At 43.5% G+C, this 14,943-nt stretch overlaps 1 protein-coding gene across 3 annotated transcripts in view; it reads left to right on the top strand.

The window, feature by feature from the left end:
- PIK3C2B (phosphatidylinositol-4-phosphate 3-kinase catalytic subunit type 2 beta) overlaps positions 1 to 14,943 on the top strand; it is a 72,515-nt gene that overhangs the window by 21,234 nt on the left and 36,338 nt on the right. For 2 of the 3 annotated variants that reach the window (XM_074308910.1, XM_074308911.1), the window contains exons 3-6: positions 3,543 to 4,565; positions 8,351 to 8,451; positions 9,532 to 9,686; positions 11,708 to 11,828. In XM_074308910.1, the coding sequence (XP_074165011.1) occupies positions 3,630 to 4,565; positions 8,351 to 8,451; positions 9,532 to 9,686; positions 11,708 to 11,828 (1,313 nt within the window). In that variant the 5' untranslated portion in view covers positions 3,543 to 3,629. Of the gene's footprint in view, positions 1 to 3,542; positions 4,566 to 4,602; positions 6,505 to 8,350; positions 8,452 to 9,531; positions 9,687 to 11,707; positions 11,829 to 14,943 lie in introns of those variants that run through there. The other variant, XM_074308912.1, reaches the window with a different exon arrangement.

Below are 14,943 nucleotides of genomic sequence, written 5' to 3'. Positions count from 1 at the left end.
AAGCACAAATGTGTGAAATAACTTATACTGCTATCATACGACTGAATGCCTTTGCTTAGCTATTTTTAAGAGAATGAACTTTGTAGAGAGCCCGTGTTTATTTAGCATAGTGCCTGGCACAGAGTATGAATGACCCGCCTTAATAACTAACAATTATTATTGTCAGGTGTCAAAGTGCTAACTGAAATCCTTTCGTGCTTTAGCAACAGTCTATTTCCTCAGTGGAAATGAACATTGGGATTTAGACTGTCTTCCTGGCTGCACTTCCTACCCTGGAGATTCTCACACTGATGCTTGGCTAAGTTTATCTCAAAGTTCTAAACAATTGAGTGATCCCACTCTAGGCCTAGGGAATAAAGGAAAGCAGTCTGCTTTGCCTGAAGGCCTAGGTCGACTCTCCAAGGTCAGAGATTAATAAGTTTATTAACTGAATATTTATTGATCACTGGCTTTCTGTAGGGCACTGGCATTTATTCCCAAGTAGCCAAATTTTCCAGATTTATGTTGTTGGGACTGAACAGTATAGGGCTTCTCTATAGAAGGCTGTCAGCACTGGCACATTGGGCCAACTTCATGGTCCACGAGGGGGTTTTGTGTAATAGGGGGAAGAATGAAGAATTTGGAATCAAAACACTTAGATTTGAGTCTCAACTGTGCTGCTTATTAACAATTCAATTCAAAAAACAATTATTAATCCAAAGCAATCCTAATAGATTTTGGACAGAAAATGCCATCTGCATGTAGAAAAACAACTAAGGAGACTGAATATAACACATGCATGCTATGTTCACTTCTTTTTTTCCATTTTTTTTTTAATCTCTCCCATGGTTTTTTCCTTTTGCTCTGATTTTTTTCTCTTCCAAATGATTCATAAAGCAATGTGTTTTAATAATAAATAAATTTACTAGAGAAGGAAAAAAAAAGAAAACCAAAATAACAAACAAAAAGGAATCAGTGGGTAATTATTGTCTATGGTACCCGTGAACAAATGAAAAACACTCAAGAGTTCAAGTTCAGCCTCTAGTCTTCTTCTCTCTCTCTCTCTCTCTCTCTCTCTCTCTCTCTCTCTCTCTCTCTCTCTCTCTCTCTCTCTCTCTCTCTCTCTCTCTCTCTCTCTCTCTCTCTTTCTCTCTCTCTCTCTCTTTTTCTCTTTCTCTTTCTTTCTCTCTCTCTCTCTCTCTCTCTCTCTCTCTCTCTCTCTCTCTCTCTCTCTCTCTCTCTCTCTCTCTCTCTCTCTCTCTCTCTCTCTCTCTCTCTCTCTCTCCTATGTGCAAGCCAGCAAGCCAGGGAAAAGAAATTATTATTAGGGGAAATTCCAAAGGGGTTAATTAAGGGCATGAATAGGATTCCATCTTCTTTTTGTGAAGGTCTCCTCATCCTTTAAGACTGCATGAAATGAAGAAACAATGAGGAATTGAGCGAGCTGATGATGGATTGTATCAATCTCCTCAGTAAAATAGGAAATATAGTGCTTGAGGGAGGAGAAGGCTTGTGACAGCTTTGGTGGGAAATGTCATAGGGAGTTAATTAAAAAAAAAAAACGAATTAAATAATTACCGGGCAATGGTGACGTCCCAAATGAGTCAAGTAACAGAAATTTTATTAGACCTGGGCTGCAGAGTTTTGTGAATCCTTCCAACAATTTGCTAGATGGGAGAGATGGTGGAGGTAGCTCAGGATTGAAGGTTATCAGGAAGGACGGAGGATTGAAATCAGAAGAAAATATCAGAGTTCAAAATCTTAGAGGTAAGATAGAATATAAAAACTTCCTGGGACAGTTAGGCGTCTCAGTGGATAGAATACCAGCCCTGGACTCAGGAGGACCTAATTTAAATGTGACCTTAGAGGTCACCTAGTTTAAGACTCTCATTTTGAGATCTAAAGAATGTAAGTGACCTGTCAAACACATAATATCTGATGCAGACATTGAAACCCAAATGTTCTGAGTCAAAGTTCACTATCCCATGATGCCTTTCTATAGCAAGCTCCTCATTACGAGCAGTATCTTTGTCCCACTGAGGTATCAGAACACAGCTTGTGAGAGGATGTGGTTGTCCTCCATGTCAACCTTAATAAACTTTTACCTAGGACTTGAAAGTTTGCAAAACACCTCTCACAACTCCCGGAGGTATAAGTAGTGTGAGTATTATTATCCTCCTTTTGTTCATTAAGAACTGAAACTGAGAATGCTCAAGTTGTTTTTTAGTATGTGTCAGAACAGGCACTCATATCCAAATCTCCTAATTTTAACTCTATTGCTTCTTTCTCTACATTAGGTCAGGATTATTGTAGGTTGAGGGTGTCCTGCAGAGTGTTAAATTCCATCTAATAACTTATTATGAACCCAATGGTTCTGTAAACTAGGATTAACCCAATCTATGTTTCAGACATGTACCAAATCCAGGGGTAGAAAATGAGAGGAGTAACACATTTCATATGTTTATTACCTGTTGGGTAAAGCATTACAATGACATTCAGCAAGCAGTCATTAAACTCCTATTGTATGCAAGACATTGTATTAGGCGAAGGGGACAAGGAGATGAAATTGGACTGTCCCTGCTCTCAGGGAATTTACATTCTCTTGAACTTTGATGAATGACAAGTTGGAGCCTGCATTCTCCTGAAGATAGTGGGTGGCAGGTTGGAGCCTGCATACTCCTGAATACTAATGAGTGGCAAGCTGGAGCTTGCATTTTCTTGAACTCCAGCATTTGGGTAAATAATCTTTGAGTCCATTTCAACCTTTGCATGATAAGGGCTAGAAGACAGGACTAACATTTTTTTTTTCCAGACTCATATACATATATCCCTACTATATTTTTAAAATAAGAATTATTTTTATTGTCATTGTTAGGAGAGTCGATCCATTTTATATTGAAGTAATAATTAGCACTCTTACAGTAAGATTACTTAGTTTGATTCACATTAACCATCTCTTTCCAACACCAAGGGGTTCCCCAAGATCTAGTGTTCCGAGATTTGATGCATGAATCCAGGTTCACTTTCTCTATCTCCCCACCTCAATCATATTCCCTCTCATCCTTTATCTTTCTGGAAGGAAGAGTCCTAATCTTTATGTTCTTTTAGTTGATGTTGGGAACTATGTCTTTCTAGGTAGCAAAAACTAACATTTATGTACCCCTTTAAAGTTTGCAAAGTGATTCATAAACATTTCATTTGATTCTCATAGTAGCTCTGGGAGGCTGGCATTATTATTGTCTCATTTTATAGTTAAGGAAAGAAGTTCTGGACTTACACGGCTAGCAAGTATCTAAAGCAGGATTCGAATCGAAGTATTCCTGACCAGGTCCAGCGCCCTCTCCCTTGTGCCTTCTGGCTGCCATCTATGGGATGATGGATGTGTGTATTTATGTGATGGGGATGGAGAACCAGAGGTCTCTATTCCTGACTGGCTTAGTCTAGACCACTGAAGAAATGGATTGGAGCTGTAAAGTTCTCTTTATATAGTGATTAATGTGTAGTTAAGTCTTCATAAAAAGCTTCCTGATGATTGATTGCAGTCTTTGTGTTTTTCCTCATAGGTGCCTGGGCACCATGCCACGGTCCTTAAGCCCTGACATTGGCAGGAAGTAACAGATCCACTTACCTGTTCTCCATCTAACTCCATCATGTCTTCAACCCAGGGAAATGGGGAACACTGGAAGTCCCTGGAGTCTGTGGGTATTAGCCGAAAAGAGCTGGCAATGGCCGAGGCTCTTCAGATGGAGTATGATGCCCTGTCCCGGCTACGGCACGATAAAGAGGAAAACCAGCGGGCCAAGCAGAATGCGGACCCCTCTCTCATCAGCTGGGATGGGCCCGTCCTAGACTTCTATGGCAAGCCAGTGGGTGGGAGGAATGACCTTAAGCTTCTTCGAGGGCTCTCGGGCTCTGATCCCACCCTCAACTACAACTCCTTCTCCCCACACGATGGAGCCCCTAACCACTCTACCTCTGAGGGCCTCCAGCCAACACCAGATCCTTGGCTGAAGGGCCCCCTTTCTGGAGACTATCTCTATATTTTTGATGGTTCAGATGGAGGGCTCTCTTTGCCTCCAGGACCAGAGGACAGGAATAGCTCCCCCAAGAAGCTGTCCCCACCCCCAATACCTCCTCGGGTCTCTATTTGGGATACTCCCCCCCAGCCTCCCAGCAAAACCTATTCCCTTTCTCCTAAGCCTTCCGAGCCCAATGACATAAACACTTTTTCCTCAAACCAGCAACCCCCAAGCAAGCTACTGGATCGCCGAATCCTAGAGGAAGAAGAAGAATCTGGGAGTGGGGGCCAGGGAAACCTCCTGGGGTCTGTGGACTATGATGGCATCAATGATGCAATAACTCGCCTCAACCTAAAGTCTACCTATGACACTGAGTTGCTTCAGGACCCCAAGAGGGGCTGGAAGGAGGGCCGGGGACTCCTGGGATTTGGCAAGGACACCCCTGGGAAGCCTGTAGCACGGAGCAAGACCATGCCCCCTCAAGTTCCTCCACGCACTTATGCCTTACGTTATGCCAACCGCAAGAACACGGCGCCCAATAAAAACCGCCGGATATCTGCTGATCCGGTGAGGATCTCCCCTATACCTTTCCTTCTTCCTTTTTCTTCCCTCCAGCTCTCTTTCTCCTTTCCCCTACTCTCTTCCATAGGCTTAAGATATCTCTGAATCTCAAGCTTATAGATTCTGGTATCATAATTCTGGTCTGAATTGTGGTGGGATATAAATATGGGTGGGACGACATGGAGTTGAAGATGTTGACATGACTGGAAGAGGAAGATGGAGAAGAATAGCTCCTCCCTAAGGCAGAACTAGGGCCATCCTGACCAAAATGGATTTAAAAATGAGACTCCCATGGGGTTTAGCCCCCAAATCTTTCCCAAACTAGCTGTGCGACTTAGTTAATCATTTCACCTCAGTTTTCTCATTTATTAAACAGGGTTAACAAACAATCATAATAAAAAAAGTAATAACTAGCATTTATGGCACACTTAACTAAATATGAAGTATTTTTCACATAATTCTGTAAGGGAAATAATATTTCCCTTGTTGGTTGTACAGATTTGTTGTAAAGTTCTGATGAGGGGATATGTCTGAATTGGGAAGAAGTGAAATATTTGATATAAGCATAAGACAAAATTATTTGCCATCATTATCATCACTGGGAAGGGACTCTCACATTCCCCCCAGACCAAGAAACGGGGATAATAGAGTTCTTTGTTTGAAATTGAGAGGTCCTCGGTTCAAATCCTGGCTTAGACATTTAGTAGCTAGGTGACCTCAGGCAAATCACTTACCTACTTTGAGACTGTTTTTTCATCTATCTGGATAATAATAGCACTTGCTCCACAGGTTTTTTGAGGGGATGGGAGTGGGGTTTCAAATCAGAGAATGTATGCATACTCTTATGCTGGTGTTAAAATTCTATGTAAATCTTAGCTGTGGCTCTGAAGATGAGTCCCCTGAGAAGTCATTCTCATCCCCATTATCCCTTGTGCAGATAATAGTACATCAACTTTTTGTTGTGTCCAGAGCAGGTTGGTCCTTGACTCCAGACAAAATTGACTGGGAGTATCCCTATATGTAGGTAGGATTCTGGTTCCCAGGCCTAGGTTCTCAAGTCTGGGGGCTTCCTATCTGTCCACCCAAAGGACACAGGCCATTGAATGTCATGACTTGATGTTTTCCATAATTGTCCCTACCCCACTTGCCAGTTGATGTCCCTATTGGGAATCCAGGAGATCCCATGGATGATAGGCTTGTCAATAGCTTAGATGTCTCCCATGCTCTTTCCTTCCATTTTTATTTTGATCAAGAAGAGAATGTACTCCTGGGTTAGAGACACTGATCTGCTTCTCCCTCTGTATTTGGCAGTCAGGAGCCATCCAAAACCTTATCATGAGGTCACTCACTCTCCCTTGGGGGACGCCCCCAGAAAAGTAAAGCAGACTCTGCTGCACACTGGAGCCGAGAGCTTTTTAAAGCCCCCTGATCAGAGAGGTGTGGCTGTTCCCGCTATTTTTAGGGGCTGGGTGATTTCTGCTCCTGGATCCTGCTCCCTCAGCTGGGTGAGCTGGGCCTACTTGCCTGCTCGGGCTATCCTGGCAAGGGGTGTTACCTTCTGCCACCCTCCCTCCCTCCGCCCCTGGCTCCAGTGTGTCACCGGAGCTGAAGGAGAGAGCTCCGGAGTCTCCTTGAAGAACCTAGAAGCAGAGCCGCCAGCTCTTGACTGGGGCAGGTTGGCATGCAGCCTCCATCTTCCCTGCCTCCAGTCAGTTCAGGGACCAAGCCTGATGAAAGAGGGGCTGCCAAAGACCCTCCAGTTCCACCTCCCCGGTTCCACCGGGCTTCCAGCCGGGGGCCCTGTCCCTGTCCCAGCCCAGTAGAGCCCGTGATAGGAATGGCTGGCTCCAAATGTCAGCTGGGTACCCCTGCTACCAGCCTCCGGCTCATAGACTCCCACAGTCAGCAGTGGGCGATGCCATCCAGGCTTGCCAGCCTAGCTAACGTAAGTGGGTTTTTTTGTTGTTGTTTTCCTTTGGTGCCAGTGAGTGGTTCTGAAAGGGCATGAAAATGGCCTTCAGCAGCCGCTCTGTTTTCCTGCTTTCTCTCCCTCTCTCCCTCCCTCCCTCCCTTCCTTTCTCTCTGGTGCTATTCTGTGGGCTAATTGCTGACAGTGGGGCTATTGTTTTGACTAGGACACATGCACAAACTTGGCAGGGCTGGGGCCTGGCACACCACGGGCTCCTGCTGTTGCCTCCCCCATCTCCCTCTGCCTGGGGAGCATGGGTAACAAGAGAGAGGAGATCTCCTGGAGGAAGTGACCCGGGAATTAGAATCAGGAACTCCTGCTGATTCTATAGCCACTCATCTCTCTGTGAGGGGAAGTAGGAAGAAAAGGCAGTGAGAATATCTTGTGTTGGGGAAATGACAAAAAATGAGGCATCGAGAATATTCCCCTTGACCAGAAGCTGGTGGCTCATTCTTTGGGCAGTGTGACCCACAGGCTTTGGCCCAAGGCACAGCCTACTGATTAGGTGCCCTCTTACACATCACCCTCCATTGGCACCCCCCACCCCCACCCTGCTCTATTTTCTGTCCTAGGACTGTCCCGCAGGGTATATTTTGAGCTTATTAACAATGTGCACCCTCTCTCCTCCTAAGTCTGATGACAGCTCTGTGGTGGGGGCATGGGCTCTGGTCCTCCAACCCCCTCCTTTTGTCCCATCCTACCCTCCTCACAATTTTTGGAGTGGAAGCAGGAAGGAGGAAGAGGCTCAGCTGAGGTGAGAGAGACTTGTAACCAGAGGACACAGGACTTGGAGAAGAGCCAGAGGTTTCCACTTGGTTCACTTTAGCCCTGAACAGCTGTTTTTTTCTTTCTTCCCCAAATAGTATCTACCAAAAAAAAAAAAAAAAAAAAAGCATGTGTGTCTGAGTCAGTGATCCATGAACTCTAGGTCTCGGTATTGTATTTAGAAGGGACTATCCTACCCATCACTGACTTTAATCTAGGCTTAGGCAGCTCCAAAGTAGGTTTGGATGGATATCCAGTTGTTGAGGTGAGGGGTGGGGTTCATTAATCCAGGAATCATTGAGTGGTCAAATGGATGCAATGTCTTGCTTCTACCCCATCCCCAGCAGTGCTTCCTAGTGACAGCACTTAGGAAGCACAGCCTGGCAGCCTGGGGTTTGGGGCATATGCCCTTCCTACTAGTCTGAGGTCAGCCCAGTAACACTGTGAATAAAGTACTGGCCTAGGAATTGTCCAGATCAAAGCTCAAATTCTGCCTCAGAATTTCCCTATAAGTTATTTGTCTTCTCTCCACCTGTTTCCTCATCAGTAGAAAGGAGATAATAATAGGGATAATAATAGCATCGACTTTACAGAGTTGTTGTGGGAATCAAATTGAGAAAACATATGTAAAATGCCTTGCAATCCTGAAGAGGCTGTATAAATGCTGTAACAATTATCTAAGCCTGCCGCTTCTGAACCAAAATTAGTTGGGTATCTTGTTACCTCTTTTCTGTTCAGTTCATTCTCTAGTAGGGTCTGGGCCAACCTTGAGTCTATTTGATTTGGGGGGGGGGGGGGCATTATCAAAAAGAAAAGATCCCAGGGACAGCTAGTTGGTGCAATAGAGCACCAGCTCTGAAGTCAGGAGGACCTGAGTTCAAATTTGGCCTCAGACACTTAACACTTCCTAAGCTATGTGGTCCCATGTGAGTCACTTAACTCCAATTGCTTCAGAAAAAAAAAAAAAAAATCCCAGAGGGGAAATGGTGTGGGAAAGGAAGGGAAAAGGAGATTTCAAGGATGAAGGGCCATTAAATCCAGACAATCTTTCCCCAAGGTGAGCTCCCGGCCCCGGTCTACTGCCAATGGCTACGAGCTGTTTGAAGTCTCAGAAGAGAGGGATGAGGAAGTTGCTGCATTTTGCCACATGCTGGATGTGTAAGAGCCGAAGGATGGAGCCAGGGATGGGGCTTGGTTGGGGGAGGTGTTATGGAAAGTATGGGCCACCTTTGTATCTCCCCTGAAACCCTAGTCCATTGAGGCAGAATCTTTTCTTGAATGAGCATTTCAAACTGTGAAGTTGAAGAAACTTTCTTATGTTAAAAGATAGTAGTCATACATGAGTAGAACCTCAAATCAAGGCCCTATAGTTGTGGGTTTGACTTCTGTCATTATCCCTGATGACACTTGGGGACCAATGCACAACTATGGAGGTGAGAGTAATGTTAGAGCTAGCCACTGAGGGACTGAATCTTCAAGTAATACATGCTCAGACAAAATCTCTAACAATTTTGCAATCAACAAACTTCGGATAAAGGTCTTTCTGTGGGCTAGGCATTTGTGTTAGGTATTAGGGAGACAAAGACAAAAATCAATCTCTGTCCTCAAAGATTTTACATTATAATGAAGGAAACAACTTATCCATCCATAAATTGGCACCCAGAACCCTGCCATGGCTAGATGGAAGGTAGTTTTACAAGGGAGGTATTAGCAGCTAGGGAGACTAAATCTTGAAGGAAGCCAATAACATCACAAAGAGCAGCAGCTCATATTTAGACTTTCTCCCTTCTGTGAAAAGCAGAATATTGCAGTGGATTGAGTGCAAAACTCTGAGTGGCTTCAAATCCTGCCTCTGATACAAATGGGCAGATGTTCTAAACAACTTTCTAAGATTATAAGAGTCAAAGAAGATTTACTATATTGTGTGAGGGAGTTTCCCCACCCCGTATCAGTGAAATCACAGGTACAGTCCCTATCCTTTTTCCTGTGGTAGCCATATTTATATACATTTTTTTCCTTCCCACTAATCCTTGGAAGTTCATGCAAGGCAGTTTGAAAACCCTGACTTAGGTAACTTGAGAATGGGAGTGCCTATTAGGTTCCTTCAGGTGCTGGTAATTATGCTGAGGAGTGATGGGTGTTGTTTTGTGTGAGATGGGGGAGGAGGGGTTCTCCACAGGCTACCTCTATGTTCTGAAATGTTGTTATAAAGATACATCCTCTCCCTCTTATCTCTAGTCTTCGGTCTGGCTCTGATATTCAGGACTATTCTCTCACTGGCTATGTCTGGAGCGCTGTCAACCCTAGTCCGGAGCACCTTGGTGCTGGGGTGAGCCTGAAGGTGACCGTGGTATGTGAAGGCTTACGGGAGCCACTCACCTTTACCTGTGATTGTAAGTCAATTATTTGATAGCTGTAACCTCCAGTTAGGGCATCAGATGGGTTTGGTAGGTCCTTGTGATTTTAATGTGACGCTAATGATCTGAAGAGGAGCTTTGAGGTGGTGAGCATAGAGACAAGGACCAGAAATTGCTTAGGGTGAGATGGCTGATGGAAAGGGTTGGGGAAGGGAAGAGATAAAAAAAGGAGCACAAGAGAAACTGGAGGGAGAGAATCTCAAGCTAGATTGCTAGAATTCCTCTTCCCTCTCACCCAAAGGCCATGGAAAAAGAGGGCTTAAAGACCAACCTCAATTCAAAAGGATTCATGATGAAACATGCTACCCACCTCCTGACAGGAAGGTCATGGACTCAGTGCAGATTGAAACTTCCTAATGCGGAAATTTGTTTTGATTGACTATGCGTGTTTGTAAGAGTAGTTTTGGATTGGGGGATGTGTGTGTGTGTGTGTGTGTGTGTGTGTGTGTGTGTGTGTGTTTTCTGAATTGCGTAGGGTCAGAGGAAGAAAAAACAGATTTTCATTGATTTGCAAAAAATAATAATTATAATAATAAAAAAGAAAAGAGGGTCCAAAGAACCCCAGGTGACTAGCTCTAGAACAAGGGATCTTAGACTGGGAAGAATCATGAACCTCAGAGGCCATCTAGTCCAACCCCCTCATTTTACAGATGAGGAAACTGAGGCCCAGGAAAGTTAAGGTGCTTATCCAACATCAAAAAGGTAGTAAGTATATGTCAGATTTGAGTTCCCCAACATGACTGTACAGCCTCCTCCCTCAGAGGAGAGCTAGAGCATTCAGCTACAAATTCTGGTCTTGCCTCTCAACTAGCTGGGTGACTCTGTGCAAGTTATTTGGTTGTTCAAGGCCTCAGTTTCCTCTTCTGTAAAATAATTAGGCTGGACTACACAATTGATTCCTTCGAGCTCTGAATTATGTGATTCTATGAATTGAAAGGATCAGGTAAGATAGCAGAGGTACAATGGAAAGAATATTGACTTCAAAGTCAGGACAACTAGGTTCTAGACCTAACTTTAGTGCTATGTTGCTGTATAATTTTTTTTTAATGCAGTTTATTAGCATTTCCATTCATTGGGTGCAATTTTAAAAATATATATATATATTTTAATACTGATTTTTAAAAAATTTCAAGTTTCAATGCTTTTCCTCCCCTCCAGTTTCTATTCTATCTATTGAGAAGGCAAACAATGTAATATCAATTATATATGTAAAATAATGTAAAGCATATTACCATATTAACCATGTTGCAAAAGAAAAGTGAGAAAAATAAAGTAAAAATAAGATGCTTCAGTCTGCACTGAGTTCATCAGTTCTTTCTCTGGAGGTAGACAGAATTTTTCATCTTGTGTCCTTTAAAACTGTCTTGGATCACTGTCATAATCAGAAGAGTCTTTCACTATTGATTACTGTTACAATATCACCGTCACTGTATCCAGTGTTCTCCTGGTTCTGCTCATTTTACTTTGTATCAGTTCATATCCTGCTTATCATTTTTTTATAGTGCAATAGTGTTCCATTATAATCACATGCCACAATTTGCTCAGCCGATCCCCAGTTGATGGACACTTTCACTTTACAATTCTAAGCAAAGCATTTCACTACCATCCAGGAGGTATATACCATCCCTTCCAGATATGAAAATTTATAAGCTCCAGAACCAAACTCTGGCTGCCTCTTTTACTGATTAGAAACAGTTAGCTGGAAGAAGCTAGGTTAGAATGAAGGAGTGAATGAAAAGGCATAGGTACCATGTAGATAAAATTTATTATGTGTAATTTACTATGTAAATGTAAATGCCAGCCTTTATCATAGTGCTTGGGACACCAAAGAAAGATATTCCTGTCCTCAAGAAGCTTACATTCTAATAATAGAAGTCCGCACTAAGGGAAAGATGGCCAGGGAAGGGGGTTTGAAGTGAGAAGGTGGAAGGAGATGAGGTTCATTAGAAAACCGAAGAGCTGCCATGACCCTTTCTTTCCTGCTCCATTCTCTTTAGGTTCTTCCACAGTGGACTTACTCATTTACCAGACGCTGTGTTACACACATGATGAATTAAGGGATGTGGATGTGGGTGACTTTGTGCTCAAGCTGTGTGGGCTGGAAGAATTCCTTCAGAAGTGAGTGATCTCTCTGGTGTCCTGCTTAGTTGAAGAAGGGGTCAGAGAGTGTGGGTATGGGTGCGTGGGGAGACTTGGGTGGCAGAAAGTAGTTGTCGCAGTTGAGGAGTGACAGTTAGCTTCAGTTGATAAACATTTATTAAGTGTTTACTGGGTTCTGAGCACTGTGGTAAGGACTTTCCCATTCTCCCTTTGAGCCACGTCTCACTTACTGTAGGATTTCTGGCCTCAGGCAGAGCTGGCTGGATGTATTGGCTAAATCTGAAGGAACTGGAAACCTGGGCTGGGCAAAGATTAAGCTTTGTGTTCCCAAACCCATGGAAATAGAGAAGCACTGGGCGTGGCAGCAACATCTCTTATTTGGGGATAAGTGACTCCCTGCTCTGAATTGGCTATGGAGTCTTTGCAGCCAGGATTAAGGCCAAGGACTTCTGAGGGATTGGATGCAAATGTCCATATGGAACAGGGGAAGAATTTTTTCCTATGTTATAATACCTCTCTTTCCAGCCCCACAAAATTTCTTCCCATATAGAGCAGGGTGACAACAGAAAAAGTGTTGGACTCAGAGAGAGAAAAACTTGGGTTCAGTTCTTGTTTCAGACACTTATTGGAACAAATAGTATAATCTTGCTCAGTCTCCATTTCTTCATCTGTAAAATAGAAATAATAACAGGACCTACCTCTCAGGGTTGCTGCAAGTATCAAATGAAATGACATGTAAAGGACTTTGCAACTGTAAGTCTCTACCTAAATACTATCTATTATTCTGGGTGGAGTGGCTAGAGTAGGGGACTTGGAGTCAGCAAGATTTATATTCTGAGTTTAAATCTGGTCTCAGACACTTATTTAGCTGTGTGACCTGGGCAAGTAACTTAACCCTGACTGCCTCAGTTTACTCATCTGTAAAATTAGCTGGAGAAGGAAATGGCAAATCATTCCAGTATTTTTGCCAAGAAAACGCACATGGAGTCATAGTCAGACAACTGAAAAAATTACTCAACATTATTATTATTATTATTATTGTCATGTAGAAGGGATATCCTCATTTTTGGGATCTATCGCTAGCTAAGTTTTATCATTTGTTTTCTTGAAAAAAAATTCTAAAAGTATTTTTATTTCATTAAATATTTTCCAATTTTATGCAAAAACATTTATTTTTTTTTAAATTTTGACTTCCAAATTCTTTCCCCTACCCTTGAGAAGGCCAGAAATATGATATCAATTGTACAATATTATATATTTTCAAAAGCAGCCTTCCTGGCCTAAAGAATCTGATTCAGAGCTAATAAAACAATTCCATTCCCTGTTTCTCTCAGGGCTTTGGTTTTCTTTGGCCAGGGAGCAAGGAAACCGTGGAGGGCAATCAGTCACTCAGCAGCAATTAATTAAATGCTTACCTTGTGCCAGGCACTGATCTGGAAGGCAGATTGAGGATGAGAAGGGGCTTAGTCTGTTTACTAACATTTATTAAGCATCTACTGTGTGCCAATACTGTGGTAGGTGTTGAGGATTTAAAAAAAAAAAAAAAAAAAAAAAAAAGCATTAAAAGGAGGATATCCTAATCTAAAGGGGGGAGAACAATATGCAGACAGCTAGGTATAAACTAGATGTTTACCGGATCAATGGGGGTAGTCTTAGAAGAAAAGCCCTGAGGAAAGGTAGGGGGGTGAGGGGAAAGAGGAAGGTTGGGGAGTTTATAATCAGTATATATGCAAATCTACCCCTTCTCCCCAAACTACTTTCTCCTGCAAGTAGTTTCATTTTTATATTCTGTTATTCAAGATGGGTAGACTAGGAGAGAGCAAGATGTGGAAGCAGAAGCATTCAGGCTTCAAGTCATTTCCACTTCTATTTTTGTCTCACTACAAGAGCTAGTAATACCAAAGATTATTTTTGTGACTGGCATCTAGGATGGATCTAGAGCCCATGACTGTTGGTTGTTAGTACATCTACCAATGACTTTGCCTTCCCTGGGCCTCTTATTCCCATCCTCAAAGTGTAGTGGTTATTTAAGGACATCAGAAGTATCAGATGTTTTTAAATTGGAGAAGCATTCTCTCCTGGGAAGATTCCTGACTAGTTGCCACTTCTATAGGGTACAGCTCTTCCTTTCCTGGGAAGCTACTGCTTCTCCTTCAACCCCTGGGAGCCAGCCGCATGGGACCCACCCAGAAAAGAGGAATGGCTAGGTTCAGAGAAGATAATCAGGTTCTTAGCCTTCAGCCAAGATCTGGATTGGACAGACTCCTAGATCTCTCCCCATGGTGGCCTCTGCCACCACCATTTTTCTGCCTTCCCTGCTGAGGTGCTAGGTTTCAAGCGAAGATGGAGCATTTGTTCAGATGCAGGCCAGGCCAGTGGACAGAGTGGTACCCCGGGAGCTGCTTCTGGTTCCTTCAGATCCTTCTTCCTCAGAAGAATTTATTCTAGGGATTGGGGGTAGATGGCCTACAGGGAACATTCAGGGAAAATGGAGAACAGACTGAAGAACCAGTCCTGAAGTAGCCTTAGTCTTAACCCCACCCCCCCTTAGCAGCTGCTTCCAGGATGCCCGGAGCTCCAAGATAAGAACTTGGAGCCTAGCCGTGGGGGAGGAGGCTGGGTTTCCTGCTCCCCACCTCCCTCTTCTCCCCACCTACCTTCCTTCCTTCCTTCCTCCCAGGCACTCCCTCCCTCTGGTCACAGCCTGCCTCCCTACCTTGTTCTGTATCTAGAGTAATCTTGGAGGATTCTGGAATAACTGCCTCTGAAACTCAGGGTTTTCCTAGATCACAGCCACTTTCGGATTGAGGGAACTTCAAGGTTCTACCTTGATTTATGTTGGCCTCCGATCTTGGCTCTAGCCATATTATTTTTCTACCTCCTCTTCCAAGGAAGTTCCTTCTCCACCCTGAACTCCAGTCAAGGTTTCCAGATGTGTTAAGGAAGGAAATCTCAAGCCCTTCCCACCTCAACCTCTAAGTCAAAGTTTCCAGATGTGTTGAGGAAGGAAATTCCCTTCTACCTTGTTATCCAGCTGTTGAGATCAGCTGAGCTGGAGGCTGAAATGGAGTTATTTTTTGGTACCTCCTCTTCCCTCCCACTTTTTTCTCTACTCTACTGACCTGTTACCTCC

The sequence above is a fragment of the Sminthopsis crassicaudata genome, chromosome 4, assembly GCF_048593235.1.
Source record: "Sminthopsis crassicaudata isolate SCR6 chromosome 4, ASM4859323v1, whole genome shotgun sequence".
Classification (NCBI taxonomy): domain Eukaryota; kingdom Metazoa; phylum Chordata; class Mammalia; order Dasyuromorphia; family Dasyuridae; genus Sminthopsis; species Sminthopsis crassicaudata.
The sequence above is the reverse complement of the archived record's forward strand: the minus strand, read 5'-3'. Positions and strand labels throughout refer to the sequence as shown.